General features: G+C 42.1%; 1 protein-coding gene across 1 annotated transcript in view; it reads left to right on the forward strand.

The window, feature by feature from the left end:
• The window catches only part of LOC310792232 (ATP-dependent 6-phosphofructokinase, platelet type-like), a gene marked incomplete at its 3' end in the record, with an annotated part of 173,084 nt that overhangs the window by 6,604 nt on the left and 148,980 nt on the right, over window positions 1–17,500 (forward strand). Inside the window, exons 2-5 of the mRNA XM_083653960.1 lie at window positions 1,171–1,244; window positions 6,959–7,036; window positions 11,312–11,501; window positions 16,077–16,242. Coding sequence (XP_083510086.1) covers window positions 1,171–1,244; window positions 6,959–7,036; window positions 11,312–11,501; window positions 16,077–16,242 — 508 coding nt within the window. The remainder of the gene's footprint in view (window positions 1–1,170; window positions 1,245–6,958; window positions 7,037–11,311; window positions 11,502–16,076; window positions 16,243–17,500) is intronic.

The following is a 17,500-nucleotide window of genomic DNA, read 5'->3' on the forward strand; positions in this document are numbered from 1 at the left end:
CTACAGCTCTGCAGGCCGAGTTGTAAGGGAAATATTTTCATCACCTAAATGCTATAAAAACCATTAAAACCTATTTCATTGCAACATATTTCTTTGGTGTGTTTGATTTGAAGATGAAGATGATTTACAACACTGTACAACGCTGTACAGTGTACAACAGTGTACAACATTGTTCTTGAAAATGTGTTTGCCAAGGCACACACATGGCAAATACAACAATGCCATGAATCACAAAGGCAAGTCAAATACGACAAACAAAATAAAAGTTTGACACTTAACATTATCTTTACAGAGCCATAGAGAGAGCCCTTGGCTTGTGGAGTGGAGGGTGAGACAGGTTATTGGCTTGTGGAGTGGAGGGTGAGACAGGTTCTTGGCTTGTGCAGTGGAGGGTGAGACAGGTTATTGGCTTGTAGAGTGGAGGGTGAGACAGGTTCTTGGCTTGTGGAGTGGAGGGTGAGACAGGTTATTGGCTTGTGGAGTGGAGGGTGAGACAGGTTCCTGGCTTGCGGAGTGGAGGCCATGTTGGCACCGAAGTCAAAGTTGATGGCTGCTGGGAGCCTGGCTGCTCAGCTGCAGCCTGGAAAGATGATACTACTGTCTTGTTAAACTAATAATCCCCTGACATTTTCATAGACTGTAGATGATGCATTTTCAATTTGCTCAATTTGCTGGTTTCTATTGCTGATTTATATTCCACAATGGTTATTCACTCAGCAGGTGTCTGGTAGCTCTTTCCTGGCAAGAAGCTGGTACGATACGATACCCAAAATGGGCTTCATGATTCAATTCAACCACGATATGGTAATAAATGAAAGTTCAGTGACTGTGCAGAATTACGTTGATTTCTGAGACGCAAATCTTTCTAGCAATGACAGAATGTAAACAAAACATTGTCATTACAAAGTGCAGATGATATCATTTCAATGCGAAGCTTGTGAAAAGCTTGTGTGTCTCTGTCTCCACCTCTGACCTCTGACCTCTGACCTCTGACTCTGTCTGTCTCTGTGTGTCTCTGTCTCCACCTCTGACTCTGTCTGTCTCTGTCTGTCTCTGTCTCCACCTCTGACTCTGTCTGTCTCTGTGTGTCTCTGTCTCCACCTCTGACTCTGTCTGTCTCTGTCTGTCTCTGTCTCCACCTCTGACTCTGTCTGTCTCTGTGTGTCTCAGGTATGAACGCGGCGGTGCGGGCCGTCGTCCGCATGGGCATCTATGTCGGAGCCAAGGTCTACTTCATCCACGAGGTGAGACTGAGGAGGCAGTTTCCTTTGGTCGCCAGTTCCTCGAATGGCCACTTAAGGGTGCCTGCAAATGGGAGTCATTCCCTATTCACCCCCATGTTAATATGCCCGACTTCACAGCAGAAATAAACATCTGGTTAGGCCTGGTTCAAAAAACGGTTTTGGTCTTTATAACTAACTAGCACAGGGGTGTCCAAAACGTTTTTGAACGAGGGCCAGATTAGATAATGTGACAATTATTATTATATAATCATAATGTAATAATAATTACATTATTATTTGTATGGGTTATAAATTAAATTAAAAATCACATACAAATGTACTAAAGATTTTGTTTACCATCTGAAAACATTAGCTCTGCATGTGCTGTTCCTACTTGGTGCTTGTCTACAAACTGTATGATAGGGCTGTCATCGTTAGGTGAAGGGAAAAAATGCAAATTTAACTTGCTTGATTAACCAATACTGTGTGGAGGACCACATAGGGCCCTATCGTTGCAATCGGCGCAGAAACTGCGTTTAAGGCCTGGCCTAGCCCAGTTAGTGGGTGTGGACCAGCGCACTCGCTATCTTGGTATCGGCGCTACATGCAGCCTCAACCATTATAACCACGCCTTTTAAGCGTAAAATTATGCATAGTCCGCTCATTGGAGAATTGCAGTAAAGAGTCACACGCTTGCCTTTTAAGCTCCAATTCCAGGACAAATCCGGTAAAACCAGACAAAGCCAAGCGCTCTGCCCCCCCCCCCTCCCTTCATCCCGTCTGTCTGTCTCCATATATAGGCTATTATTCCATATTATTATGCTTCTCAAACCAATCTAACTGCAGTTTAAATACTGCAAGCATGTAAATACCCTACACTATAACAAGATCAATGTGAAAATAATGTTCTAAATGCATCAGCTACAAAAATATAGCCTATCCCTATATGATGAGATTAATTAGATTGGTGAAAGTTTGTCCAGAAAGATATCATTTTCTCTCGCCTGCTGCAGGAAGGACGATGCACATAAATATACCCTACATTATGTAAAGTCATTGCATAAATGTGTTTTTATTGTAAAACTAAATGTGAAGTAGGGCCAAGTTATTGGAGCGGACATCACAGTATAGCACATGACAGTAGAAGCGCGTTCCCCTGTCACTTATCTAAATCACGTTAAATCGACAAGGGATATATATAGGCCCAGGAGGACATGTTTCACATAGGGTGGTGTTTTCATTTCGATGTTTTATTTGGTCCAATATTGAAATGTTCTACAATTGCAGGTTGTGTTACCATTACACATTATTTAGATCTACCTTTTATATCTATTTCGGCTCATTTGGTTGCTATTTAGTAGCGAAATGGAGTTGCACAATGCATGCTGGGACATGCCAGGCAGTGAACTTACAACTTCTTTTTCCTATGGGAAGTGTGTTGTGTCTGTCTAAGCGAGGGAGTCAGAGAGAGAGAGAGAAGGGTGACAGAGAAGAGGCAGAAGAGCGCTCCTCGCAACTGGCGCACTGAATAGGCCTGGTTTCAGAGAGAGACAGAGAAGGGTGACAGGGGAGAGGCAGAAGAGCGCTCCTCGTAACTGGCGCACTGAATAGGCCTGGTTTTCAAAAGCGCAAAGCGCTAAATTTACGCCAGTTGGGAAGATATCATTAGGCCGGCATTTAAGGCCGACACGCCCATTCTCGCCCATTCAGGGAGTGCGCCACGCCCATTCCACCTAAAGCGCATTTGCCAGCGTAAAGCCATGTTGATATCTTCCCGAGGCAGGCGCAAGGCACGTTTTTTTTGCGTTTAAGGCCCGTTTTAGCGCCGAAGGCCTGTGGGAGAATAGGGGCCATATAGTATATTTTGAGAGACAAGCCGATGGCCACTTAGACTGATGCAGTGAAGATGTATTGATGGTATATTCATGTGTATTTAAACGTACAGACTGATGCAGTGTAGATGTATTGATGGTATATTCATGTGTATTTAAACGTACAGACCGATGCAGTGAAGATGTATTGATGGTATATTCATGTGTATTTAAACGTGCAGACTGATGCAGTGAAGATGTATTGATGGTATATTCATGTGTATTTAAACGTACAGACCGATGCAGTGAAGATGTATTGATGGTATATTCATGTGTATTTAAACGTACAGACTGATGCAGTGAAGATGTATTGATGGTATATTCATGTGTATTTAAACGTACAGACCGATGCAGTGAAGATGTATTGATGGTATATTCATGTGTATTTAAACGTACAGACTGATGCAGTGTAGATGTATTGATGGTATATTCATGTGTATTTAAACGTACAGACTGATGCAGTGAAGATGTATTGATGGTATATTCATCTGTATTTAAACATACAGACCGATGCAGTGTAGATGTATTGATGGTATATTCATGTGTATTTAAATGTACAGACTGATGCAGTGAAGATGTATTGATGGTATATTCATGTGTATTTAAATGTACAGACTGATGCAGTGTAGATGTATTGATGGTATATTCATGTGTATTTAAACGTACAGACTGATTCAGTGAAGATGTATTGATGGTATATTCATGTGTATTTAAACGTGCAGACTGATGCAGTGTAGATGTATTGATGGTATATTCATGTGTATTTAAACGTACAGACTGATACAGTGAAGATGTATTGATGGTATATTCATGTGTATTTAAACGTACAGACTGATGCAGTGAAGATGTATTGATGGTATATTCATGTGTATTTAAACGTACAGACTGATGCAGTGTAGATGTATTGATGGTATATTCATGTGTATTTAAACGTACAGACTGATGCAGTGAAGATGTATTGATGGTATATTCATGTGTATTTAAACGTACAGACTGATGCAGTGTAGATGTATTGATGGTAGATTCATGTGTATTTAAACGTACAGACTGATGCAGTGAAGATGTATTGATGGTATATTCATGTGTATTTAAACGTACAGACTGATGCAGTGAAGATGTATTGATGGTATATTCATGTGTATTTAAACGTACAGACTGATGCAGTGAAGATGTATTGATGGTATATTCATGTGTATTTAAACGTACAGACTGATGCAGTGAAGATGTATTGATGGTATATTCATGTCTATTTAAACGTACAGACTGATGCAGTGAAGATGTATTGATGGTATATTCATGTGTATTTAAATGTGCAGACTGATGCAGTGTAGATGTATTGATGGTATATTCATGTGTATTTAAATGTGCAGACTGATGCAGTGTAGATGTATTGATGGTATATTCATGTGTATTTAAATGTGCAGACTGATGCAGTGTAGATGTATTGATGGTATATTCATGTGTATTTAAATGTGCAGACTGATGCAGTGTAGATGTATTGATGGTATATTCATGTGTATTTAAATGTACAGACTGATGCAGTGTAGATGTATTGATGGTATATTCATGTGTATTTAAACGTAGACTGATGCAGTGTAGATGTATTGATGGTATATTCATGTGTATTTAAACGTACAGACTGATGCAGTGAAGATGTATTGATGGTATATTCATGTGTATTTAAACGTACAGACTGATGCAGTGAAGATGTATTGATGGTATATTCATGTGTATTTAAACGTACAGACTGATGCAGTGAAGATGTATTGATGGTATATTCATGTGTATTTAAACGTACAGACTGATGCAGTGAAGATGTATTGATGGTATATTCATGTGTATTTAAACGTACAGACTGATGCAGTGAAGATGTATTGATGGTATATTCATGTGTATTTAAACGTACAGACTGATGCAGTGTAGATGTATTGATGGTATATTCATGTGTATTTAAACGTGCAGACTGATGCAGTGGAGATGTATATTGGTATATCTAAACGTGCAGACTGATGCAGTGTAGATGTATTGATGGTATATTCATGTGTATTTAAACGTACAGACTGATGCAGTGTAGATGTATTGATGGTATATTTAAACGTGCAGACTGATGCAGTGGAGATGTATTGATGGTATATTTAAACGTACAGACTGATGCAGTGGAGATGTATTGATGGTATATTTAAACGTGCAGACTGATGCAGTGTAGATGTATTGATGGTATATTTAAACGTGCAGACTGATGCAGTGGAGATGTATTGATGGTATATTTAAACGTACAGACTGATGCAGTGGAGATGTATTGATGGTATATTTAAACGTGCAGACTGATGCAGTGGAGATGTATTGATGGTATATTTAAACGTACAGACTGATGCAGTGGAGATGTATTGATGGTATATTTAAACGTGCAGACTGATGCAGTGTATATGTATTGATGGTATATTTAAACGTGCAGACTGATGCAGTGGAGATGTATTGATGGTATATTTAAACGTGCAGACTGATGCAGTGGAGATGTATTGATGGTATATTTAAACGTGCAGACTGATGCAGTGGAGATGTATTGATGGTATATTTAAACGTGCAGACTGATGCAGTGTAGATGTATTGATGGTATATTCATGTGTATTTAAACGTACAGACTGATGCAGTGTAGATGTATTGATGGTATATTTAAACGTGCAGACTGATGCAGTGGAGATGTATTGATGGTATATTTAAACGTGCAGACTGATGCAGTGTAGATGTATTGATGGTATATTTAAACGTGCAGACTGATGCAGTGGAGATGTATTGATGGTATATTTAAACGTGCAGACTGATGCAGTGGAGATGTATTGATGGTATATTTAAACGTGCAGACTGATGCAGTGTAGATGTATTGATGGTATATTTAAACGTGCAGACTGATGCAGTGGAGATGTATTGATGGTATATTTAAACGTGCAGACTGATGCAGTGTAGATGTATTGATGGTATATTTAAACGTGCAGACTGATGCAGTGGAGATGTATTGATGGTATATTTAAACGTGCAGACTGATGCAGTGGAGATGTATTGATGGTATATTTAAACATGCAGACTGATGCAGTGGAGATGTATTGATGGTATATTTAAACGTGCAGACTGATGCAGTGGAGATGTATTGATGGTATATTTAAACGTGCAGACTGATGCAGTGGAGATGTATTGATGGTATATTTAAACGTGCAGACTGATGCAGTGGAGATGTATTGATGGTATATTTAAACGTTCAGACTGATGCAGTGGAGATGTATTGATGGTATATTTAAACGTGCAGACTGATGCAGTGTAGATGTATTGATGGTATATTCATGTGTATTTAAACGTACAGACTGATGCAGTGTAGATGTATTGATGGTATATTTAAACGTGCAGACTGATGCAGTGGAGATGTATTGATGGTATATTTAAACGTACAGACTGATGCAGTGGACATGTATTGATGGTATATTTAAACGTGCAGACCGATGCAGTGAAGATGTATTGATGGTATATTTAAATGTGCAGACTGATGCAGTGTAGATGTATTGATGGTATATTTAAACGTGCAGACTGATGCAGTGTAGATGTATTGATGGTATATTTAAACGTGCAGACCGATGCAGTGAAGATGTATTGATGGCATATTCATGTGTATTTAAACGTGCAGACTGATGCAGTGTAGATGTATTGATGGTATATTTAAACGTGCAGACCGATGCAGTGAAGATGTATTGATGGCATATTCATGTGTATTTAAACGTGCAGACTGATGCAGCGGAGATGTATTGATGGTATATTTAAACGTGCAGACTGATGCAGTGGAGATGTATTGATGGTGGTGTGTGTTTGTGCTCTCAGGGGTACCAGGGGATGGTGGATGGAGGGGGATACATCAAAGAGGCGACATGGGAGAGCGTCTCCAGCATGCTGCAAGTGGTAAGGAGACATCTCCTCTGCTGCTTCAGGCCACACCCCTCTACTCACGCTCATTCAGTTTAACTGACATGACAAACTCCCTTCTACGTATGTCTTTCCTTATCTCTTATTTCTCTGGTCCCTCCTCCCTCCTTCTCTTTCTTTGGTTGTTTGGTTGTAATCATTTTTAATCCTCATCATTTTAGGGAAGAATTCTCGGGGGGGGGGGGGGGGGTGGAACCTCCAAATATGAGAATAATGCTTTCATGATTTAACTCCCCTTAGGAGAGGAAGGGACACCCACCCACTGTCTTCACTTGCTCAAACAAACAGAAGTTTATTATACGTACAGGACCTTTTTCAAGTAGACACCATAATATATATATCATAGACTTGAAAAAGGTCCTGTACGTATAATACAATTATTACTTATAACTTATATACTAAACTCCTGTTTGAGCAAGTGGAGACAATGTGCGGGTGTCCCGTCCTCTTCTAAGTGCATCCTCTCCACCCACGCACCTGCCACAAGACTTCTCAGGTGTGCAACTTGTGCAAGAGACTTTGGATGATGATTTAAGACCCCGAAATATGCATTCCTAAGCAAATGTTTTTCAATAACATGGACTTTTATTGGCAACGCTGTCAATCATTTGTGTAGCGTAGCGTTCCTTTTTTCCTAGTTTTGCATCTCTCATTCTGCCAGATGCGATGAAGTCAAGAACCTTATTCAAATTCACAATAATACAACTTTAATCCCAGCCTTTATTTTGATTTTGATTTGATTTTGATAGAACGGTTTTCACACTTTCACCCTTCTGAATGTTATTTTGGCACTATCCATTGCTCTGTCTCTAGCTCCTCTCTGTTTGTATGCAGCTAGCCTTCAAGTAGCGCTCACTGTCTGAATGCAGTGCTAACTTAATGCTGTCTATTTGAGCAGTGTGTGATGTCAGGAGGCAGACAGTGGTGTCAGGAGGACTCATGATCATGGAAACTGACTGTGCTGATGAGGAGAAAGGAACGGCACAAAAGCGTTTAGCTGTGAGCGAAAATGAGTCTGTAACAGTTACAGACTCATTTAGCTCACAGCTAAACGCTTTTGTGCCGTTTTTTTGTCAGCCCTTTGGAGGGTTTTAACTAGGGATGTTCGATATTTGCTTTTTTACTGATATCCGATATCCGATAATGTCCAACTCTTAATTTCCGATACCGATATCAACCGATACCGATATAAGCGGGCGGCAAAATTTCAGGTAAAAAGTTACATAATGTAGCTTAATGTAGCTGAAGAGTTTAATATATAATATGCATGTTGTGTTAAAGTTGTAAGTGTTATTGGGGCAGTGGTGGCCCAATGGTTAGAGAAGCGAGCTTGTGATCAGAAGGTCGTCGGTTCAATCCCCGGGACCGGCAGGAAAAATCTGGGTGGGGAAAGTGAAAAGGCAGTGCCTGCCCCTCCCTCATTACCACCACTGAGGTGTCCTTGAGCAAGGCCCTTAACCCCAACCGCTCCAGTGGAGCTGCTCAGTGTACTGGTGCAGCTTCCAGGTATGAATGTGAACAGGGCACTCCTGAAAAAGAGAGCATTGCTCTCAGTGAGACTCCCCCTGTATAAAAAAAAAAAAATTATCGACATCAATACCGATATGAATTTTTTATGATAATATCGGTAAGCCGATAATATCGGACATCCCTAGTTTTAACAGTCAATCTCTCATTGTTTTCACATTTCCATGTTAGGTGGCAGACACTTATATGAAAGTAGCTTAGAAAGAGTGCGAGTGCAAGTGCAAGCTCATTCACCAACATTACAAGCAACGACAGTACTAGTAAGGATGTCAGAGCCCAGTGCCATGACAACAGATGGAACAAAACAAAACAAAAAGTCCTGGAAATCTAGAATAATCATGCATGATAGAACCCCTTGAAATCTAGAATAATCGTGCATGATAGAACCCCTTGAAATCTAGAATAATCGTGCATGATAGAGTGCTAGAAAGGTAGAAGCAACAGAGAAGAACAGAAGAACAGAAAATATCAACACAGAATACAGGAGAACAGAAGAAAACGGAGTAGAACTAGGCCTGCAACTAACGATTATTTCCATTGTCGATTGATTTGTCGATTTATTTACTCGATTAATCGATTCGTTGTTTTGGTCTATAAAATGTCAGAAAATAGTGAAAAATATCGATCGGTGTTTCCCCAAACTTTGTTTCTTAAAATATGACTCAAACCGATTAATCGATTGTCAAAATATTTGGTGATTAATTTAAGAGTTGACATAATGAAGCCTTGCGTTAGTTCATTCGAGACACGGAAGTCATGCACTATGCCCCAGCTGTATACAGCTGTCAGCCACTGATTGGATCATTCATTCACCAATCACAGCCATTCTCACAATAAGGCGGTCCGTTTAAATACGGCCTCCTCTCTCACTCTGATCTGGACTCTATTCCATGTCTTGCTCTGTTACTCACTATGGCTTGTCAAGTCAAGTCAAGTTTATTTATATAGCCCTAATTCACAAGCATGTCCCAGAGGGCTTCACAGAGAATATGTCTAGCTAATTCTAGCTGACACAACAGTAGCAACACTTTGAACAATTGATAGAGAAATATAGAAAATATAGAAATATAGGAGAGAGCAGAGGAGAGAGCAGGAGAAGGGAGGAGAGCAGGGGGAATGTGAGAGAGTGATGGGGTGGGGAGGGTATAGGAGGTGGGGAAGGAGCAAGAGGAGAGGAGAGGGGAAGGGGGGGGAGCGGGGGGGGTGTGTGGGGGAGAAGAGAGCAGGGGGAGGGAGGAAGTGGGGAGAGAATGGGAAATGTGGGAGAGGAGAGAGCGTATGGAAGAGTATGGGAGTATAGAGAGAGTATGGGAGACTATATGGAGAGTACAGGGAAAGGAGGGCTAGCTGACACAACATTAACAAATTACAGTAGTAATAATAACACATCGAACAATTATATGATAGAGAAATATAGACACACATTTTGCAAACGGACATATGTCGATTTCTTAGCAACCAAACTATGCTTATCTGGAATCTTGTATCCCCATGGCGTGGCATGCTGCTGGGCATCTTGTGTAAAGAGCGGAGCCTTCAACACCAAACACAACTGTATTTCCATTTATGCAATAAATGGTGAAATCTATGGACGAGAGTGTTCTTGAATGAACTATCGCTCGTTGCTAGAGCTGGGTATTGGTTCAAATTTCAAGAATCGATTCGATTCCGATTCACAAGGTTGCGAATCGATTAATTTCGATTCGATTCGATTCGATTCCGATTCGATCGATTCAATATGTTTCAAAATGTTTTTTGAGCTGTACCCTGAATTACATGTCCAGTTATGTAACACAGGGGTTCCCAACCAGCCAAGTAGATACATGGGGGAAAAAAGTTGCAGACCTGTTGTCAATTTTAATGGTTTTAGTTACACATATATTTACTCACCAGGTGGTGACAAAGGGTAAATAACAGCCTTTTTATCTGTCAATAAAGACACTTTCACAATTATGCACAGTGATTTGATTTCAGCCTATATCATTTCTAAAAGTAGATATTAATGATCAAACATTTCCATTCATGTAGCCTACAGTATTTATGTTTTTGTTTAAACTACAAACATAAATAAACGTCAACTTGAAACTATGTTTCAACTACCACACACAGCATAATATTTTAGCCTGTTTATTTATTTATTTTTATTTATTTTTATTTAAAAAAAATCGATCTCTGGACATATGAATCGATAATCGAGGATTAAAATAAAAATCGATTAAAAATCGGAGAATCGATTTTTTTAACCCAGCCCTACTCGTTGCAGCTCTGAACAGAATATAACAGAACAGAATAGAGCAGAATAGAATAGAACAGAACAGAATATAACAGAACAGAATAGAGCAGAACAGAATAGAACAGAACAGAACAGAACAGAATAGAGCAGAACAGAATAGAATAGAACTGTGAGGGGGATTTGCCTGCAGAGCACAGGTCAGGAACTATACTGTCGATGTCCGGAACAGACTCTGCACTGCGTCAGCGTCAGTTCATGCATTCATGAGATGAGTCACCCCCCTGACCGCTGAGCTGTGTGTGTGTGTGTGTGTGTGTGTGTGTGTGTGCACACGTGTGTGTGTGTGTGTGTGTGTGTGCACACGTGTGTGTGTGTGTGTGCACTGTGCATGCGCGTGTGTGTGTATGTGTGTGCACATGTGTGTGTGTGCGTACACGTGTGTGTGTGCGTGTGTGCGTGTGTGTGTGTGTGCGTGCGTGTGTGTGTGTCAGGGCGGCACAGTGATCGGCAGCGCCCGCTGTAAGGAGTTCAGGACCCACGAGGGGCGTCTGAAGGCAGCGCTGAACCTGGTGCAGCGCGGCATCAACAACCTGTGTGTGATCGGAGGAGACGGCAGCCTGACCGGAGCCAACCTGTTCAGAGAGGAGTGGAGCGGCCTGCTGGAAGAGCTGCAGCAACAGGGTGAGCCTGCAGACGGGTGGCCATGTGCCCAAAAAGTGAACCGTTTGCGATCAAAAAGGAGTATCAAAAAGTGGGTCATGTTAAAACATTGGAAATGTTTTCACAGTTAATGGTCGCCCGCTGCCTACACGCGCACAACGCGCTGAGCGTAGGGCACCAAGTGTCGCCCCCTAGGGCATCATCCAGAGCAGGAATACCACGGTCAAACAGACAGTGCGGTGGATGCCCCGCAGTTTGGTAATGCCCCTTCTAAAATTAACTCTCCACACGGCCAGTTTGTCATTTTTGAACTGGCCACGGTGCCCCTTAAAAGAAAGTTGTGGGATCTCCTCGTTTACTACATGCGACGCAGTAAACAAACTCGCGTTTCCCTCGGTCACCAGTCATCATGCTGGACACAAGTGTGAGATTCCTCCCACTCCCGCAAATCTGTAACGTAGCCTACGTAAATACAGTGTTGTGTAGTGGAAGCGGTCATCTTGCTGTATAATGACCTGAACGGGTCAGAATTTATTTCTCCAACATGCTGCGGCAGAAAGGGAGATAAACAGCGGACTTTTCAGTCCATCTTGTTGCAACACACTATTTTTTAAGCTGCTTCCCTGCATAGGGCAGATACTTCCTTTTTGGAGTTTCAAAATAAAGCGCCTCTGCTTGTAACATGAAATAATTCACGTACCTTAAGTTCTAAACGGCCGTTGTGGAAAAACTCCCTGTAAAAGTGCGACTCTGGTGGGACTCGAACCCACAACCTTTGAATCACATCTCAAGTGTTTGACTAGAAGTCCAATGCGCTATCCATTGCGCCACAGAGCCACTTACACATGGACTAAAGCCCAATTTATGCTTTGTCTGCCGACACTTTTGAAACGGTCGCCGACAGAAATGAGGACTTGAGTCGACACTTTCAAGTGTCGGCAAGCAGCGTCTGCTACCCGGTGAAATGTCTAGTGTCGCTGACTACGTCATAGTATCGCACAAGTCTGATTGGCTATATAGACGGCACGCGCGTGACTTCCTTGTTTTGGTTTTCACTCGATTGAAATGAATGAACGTGTCCCCGCTATTTTTATCAGCCTGTCCTTGATGTATGACTTCGTGAAAATCACAAAGAACGAGAGAGGAGGTGAGTTGTGTGTCGTTTATATGCGGCTGCAGATCTTGCCTCCGAGGTGGTTTCACTGTGCGTTCCTCTTCCCTTGGCTGTCTGCTTATAGCGTTCGAGTGTCACGTGACCGTTGAACCGAGGCGAACATTCACTGAAGTATAAATGCAACACCATGAGCGACACTGTATTTTTCGTCTGCGACCATGTGCTGAGCGACACTTTCTAATAAGTATAAATTAAGCTTTACTCTCTCTCTCAACACAACAGCAGGACAGAGCTGGGCTGGACCTGTTCTTCTCGTAGAGTTTTCTCTCTCTCTCAAAACTCGCCGCTCCGGCCTAGAGGTGCAAATTTTTATCAATTTCCTTAATCGATTAATTGGTCAGGTTAACGATCAATGAATCGACGATTAAAAACTGCTTTTGACATACAACATAAAACATACAAAATGCAGGGTTTGACACCTGTCTTTAGGCCGACCCAACAAGTTGATCAACCAACTAAACGTCCTGCAGTAGCTGTCATTGTGCATGTGGACGTGAGGTATTTCAACATTATTACAACATTTACAATCATTACTGTTGTCTTTTTGGGTGTAATTCTCCCACCCTGGACTTTCTGTCTGCTAGCTTGGCTTTCTTCTTCCTCTGTATGAGCAGTGAAAGTTACATTTTGCCCTCGCGGCGTTAAATCATTTCACAAAAGAAAAGAAAAACGATAAAATAGCACATAGCTTACATTGCCGATTAATCGGTTAACATATAGTTTGATCGATCAAACTCTTAATGATCGATTAACCGATGGTCGATTAATCATTAACATCCCTACTCCGGCCTAGCGGAGCCGCGGACTTTTCTCTCCCAAAACAATTGAAAACAACCGTCATGTTAAGGCTGAGCAAGGAGATGGATTTTATTTCACCAGAGGCTGAAGGCAGCAAGACAAAAGACTGCTGGAAGTAACAGGAGAGTTTGGGAAATAACGTTACACACAAGAGCAGGTAAACGCCACTAAACTGGTATCCAGCATTGACAGTAACCAGAGACACAGTAAACACGATTCTGCCTGACCAATCAGTCGTCTGTGTTTTCACGTCACCGGTATGGTACCGGGTCCACAGCCCTGGAACCTCGTCAGAGGTGCTACTAGAAATAGTATGACTCAACCCAGGTTGTCCCGGTTTTAAAAAAAAGGGAGTTGAGCCGAGCCAATACCAGCGGTGGAAATGGTACCTTAAATGTGACATGTTTTAAAGGGCTGTTATGGGAAAACTCCCTGCTACCTCTCAAGTGTTTGACTAGAAGTCCAATGCGCTATCCATTGCGCCACAGAGCCAGTTATACATGGGGTTTCCCCCTCTCTCTCTCAACACAACAGCAGGACAGAGCTGGGCTGGACCAGAGGGGTGTGCCACGAAACAAGATTAGTGGCTTAGCGAGGTAACTTCAGGTTTAACCCCAGTTTTGCCGTACCACGACGCTAGTTAACTTCTTAACCTGTCCCAATTTCCCCCCGGGGATTATTAAAGTCTTTCTGATTCTGATTCTGATTCTTATCGAGATAGATCACCATAGCAACTTATGCTCTACAGCTAACCTGCTTTGTAGCAGGTTAAGTTCAGAGGATAAGATCAAAACCCATGAAAGACCCACCTGCTTACCAATCAGCTCTCTGGAAACAGCGAGTCACCATTCATATGGTCCCCATATGAAAAATGCATTGCATTCAAATGAAAAATAAAAAAATAAAATAAAAAAAAGGCTCCTGTTGAATTAATCAAGGACTAAAGCCTTGCACTTGTTGCAGGCTACATTTAAATTGAGCCCTACTTACCACTTTAGAATATGTTTTTATATATTCATTTTTGTGCTCTCAAGTAGCCTACATACGTTGTTTGACCCCGCCGATCGATTGCAGCTGAATGGTGAGTGGAGAAATATCACTAAACCGGCATAAAAAGGTTACATAAACGTCTCCAAAGCGCACGGTGCCGTGTGCGCAACGGAGCTGAGGCTGACGTTGGGTTGGAAATGGTCATACATGCTAGAATAACCTACGACATCTAAGCAATTTAATATGGGATTGCCTGCACACAGATGATTCATATCTAGGCTACTCCTGCATTTTGCAGCTGCAACTGTGTTGCTTTTGGCCTGTATGATGTGATTGAACTTCATATTTCCAGCATTATATGAAATATGGAGTTATGCGACTCTGCTGACAATAGCCTATGACCACAAAATAGGCATTTTTTTATAAATTAAATCTATGCCTGCACGTACCGTGTCGATTCAGTTCAGAAGCCTTTTTTAATTTGATTATCATTCTTTTTTTTATTGATAGCCTATTATTCAATCAGTGCGACTAAACACATCATGAGATCATTATTATTCATTGAGCCTAAATGGTCTATACATTCGGATTTTGGACTGAGATAGATTACACATTGCTTCCACTCGCAAAAAAGACATGCCGGTTTTATTGAGTTTATTAAGAGGGTGAATTGAGCTGCTGTAGGATACGTGGAGGCAGAAACCGCTCTTCAAATAAATGACTGATGTGAATAAAAGTGGTAACTTTAGACAGTCATTCGGGAACAGACTAATAATATCCAATGTGGAGTTTGATTCTGACATACATAGTAAAGCTTCACGATTTGGCTTTGAATGAATGAGGAAATAGGCGTGTCTGGCGCTGTAAAAGCTACGGCTCTGAGCTGGAGCAGTCCATATTGCATTGTGATTGGCTAGTTGTTAAAAACCACGCCTATTTTTGCAGGCACGAGCATTTTCATGTGCATGGCTCTCAACTTGATTAGAAAAACCTGGTTCCAGTTCACGAGTGGCATTAACTAGGCTGCAATTATCTGGTTTAGATCAAGGGACAGTTCCTGGATCTTCTTATACAACATTCGTGGTACAGCCCTCTGTTCTTCTGGTAGAGTTTCCAACCCAACTTAATGTGCCAAGTTTAAACGGCTGTTGTGGGAAAACTCCCCTGTAAAACAGCGACTCTGGTGGGACTCGAACCCACAACCTTTGAATCACCTCTCACGTGTTTGACTAGAAGTCCAATGCGCTATCCATTGCGCCACAGAGCCACTTATGCATGGACTTACTCTCTGTCTCAACACAACAGCAGGACAGAGCTGGCCTGGCCCTGTTTCCTGGTAGAGTTTTCTCTCTCTCTCTCAACACAACAGCAGGACAACGCTGGGCTGGACCTGTTCTTCTGGTAGAGTCTCCAGCCCAACTTAATGTGCCTTAAGTGTGACAAGCTGTTGTGGGAAAACTCCCCAGTAAAAGAGCGACTCTGGTGGGACTCGAACCCACAACCTTTGAATCACCTCTAAAGTGCTTGACTAGAAGTCCAATGCGCTATCCATTGCGCCACAGAGCCAGTTACAGACACTTAACTCTCTCTCTCTTCTCTTTCTCTTTCTCTCTCTCCTCTCTCTCATCCTCCAGGTCTGATAGACGAGACGGCGGTCAGCAGTAACTCGGTGCTCCACATCGTGGGCATGGTCGGCTCCATCGATAACGACTTCTGCGGCACCGACATGACCATCGGCACCGACTCCGCCCTGCACCGCATCATCGAGGTCGTGGACGCCATCATGACCACCGCTCAGAGGTGAACACATAGGCCCAATTCCAATCCGCCCCCTTACTGACTCAAGCCCTTAGAGGCGCGTTCACGTGAAGGGAGCGAGGGCTTAGGGATGTCCCACGCTGAAATCGCAAAGTGAATGAGGGCTCAGAGTGAGCCCTTTCTGCCCCCTTACCGTAAGGGAGCAGCTGTGGCCACTTACGGAAAGGGAATTGCCCACAATGCATAGCGTTCTGACGTATAAAACGGGGTTACCGGGGAAGGGTGCAAATATCTGTAAAAGCTGGAACGAGGAGACCGAGGAGCCGCGTGTACGGGGGTAAATTGACAATGAAACATTACATTAATAGGGATTTTAGATTAGACAAAAATATTATATCAGCGGAATGCAAGTAGTTATATTACACAATCCTAGTATAATCATCTATCATTTCAATTGCAATCCACAACGTTTTTGATGAATGAGAAATAGTTTTACCGATTCTGTATTGTACAGTATTGACATTGTGTATAATGTTGGGTGACATGTCATCATTAAGCTTATTTTAATTATAATTAACCTACACAGTTATCAACTGCAGATTTTGCAGTAGGCTATATTTATTATTTTTAAATACCATGGTCGCTGCTCTTTCGCACCTCCTCTGGTCGGTCGGGGCGCCTGTTCGGGGGGGAGGACTATTGTCCTGCTGCTGAAATTCCTCACTGTCAGGTGAAAAGAAACGGCTGGAGACTGCACCTGTATCAGAGGGAGCATGTGCTCGTAGTCCACCACTCATTCTAACTGGAGTAATGACAAAAAAGCCTCTGGGACAGATCAGTCCACAGGCTTTCACCGTCAAAGATCCATTTTCCCTCCAGACACTTTGTCCTACCCGTTTAGCGTTGGTGTTTTCTATGAATACGTCGGCACACGCGCTGTAACAACGCACGTCTCCATTTGTGCCAAAGAGCTTCCATTGATAAGAACTGAAGCCTGAATGGTTTGTTCCACTGCAGCATCATGACTGCAGGTGCTGTGGTAAAAGAAGCAGAACAGCATCGCCTCTTGTCTTCAGTAAAAAAAACACACGTTATTCTAGAAGCCAAAATATCGCTTATTGTCAACAAGCCGGCCAACAGATATCAAAGCTGATGCACTTTATGGAAAGAGCGTGACTCGAACTGGTTCAAAGTTATTATCGTGGCGTTTTGAGCCTCAGACACTTAGTTAGCAAACGTAGCTAACGGCTAACAGCTAGCTAACACCAGAGGGTATTTACTGTATACTGTGTTTACTGTC

The sequence above is a fragment of the Poromitra crassiceps genome, assembly GCF_964638095.1.
Source record: "Poromitra crassiceps genome assembly, chromosome: 17".
In the NCBI taxonomy this organism is placed as follows: domain Eukaryota; kingdom Metazoa; phylum Chordata; class Actinopteri; order Beryciformes; family Melamphaidae; genus Poromitra; species Poromitra crassiceps.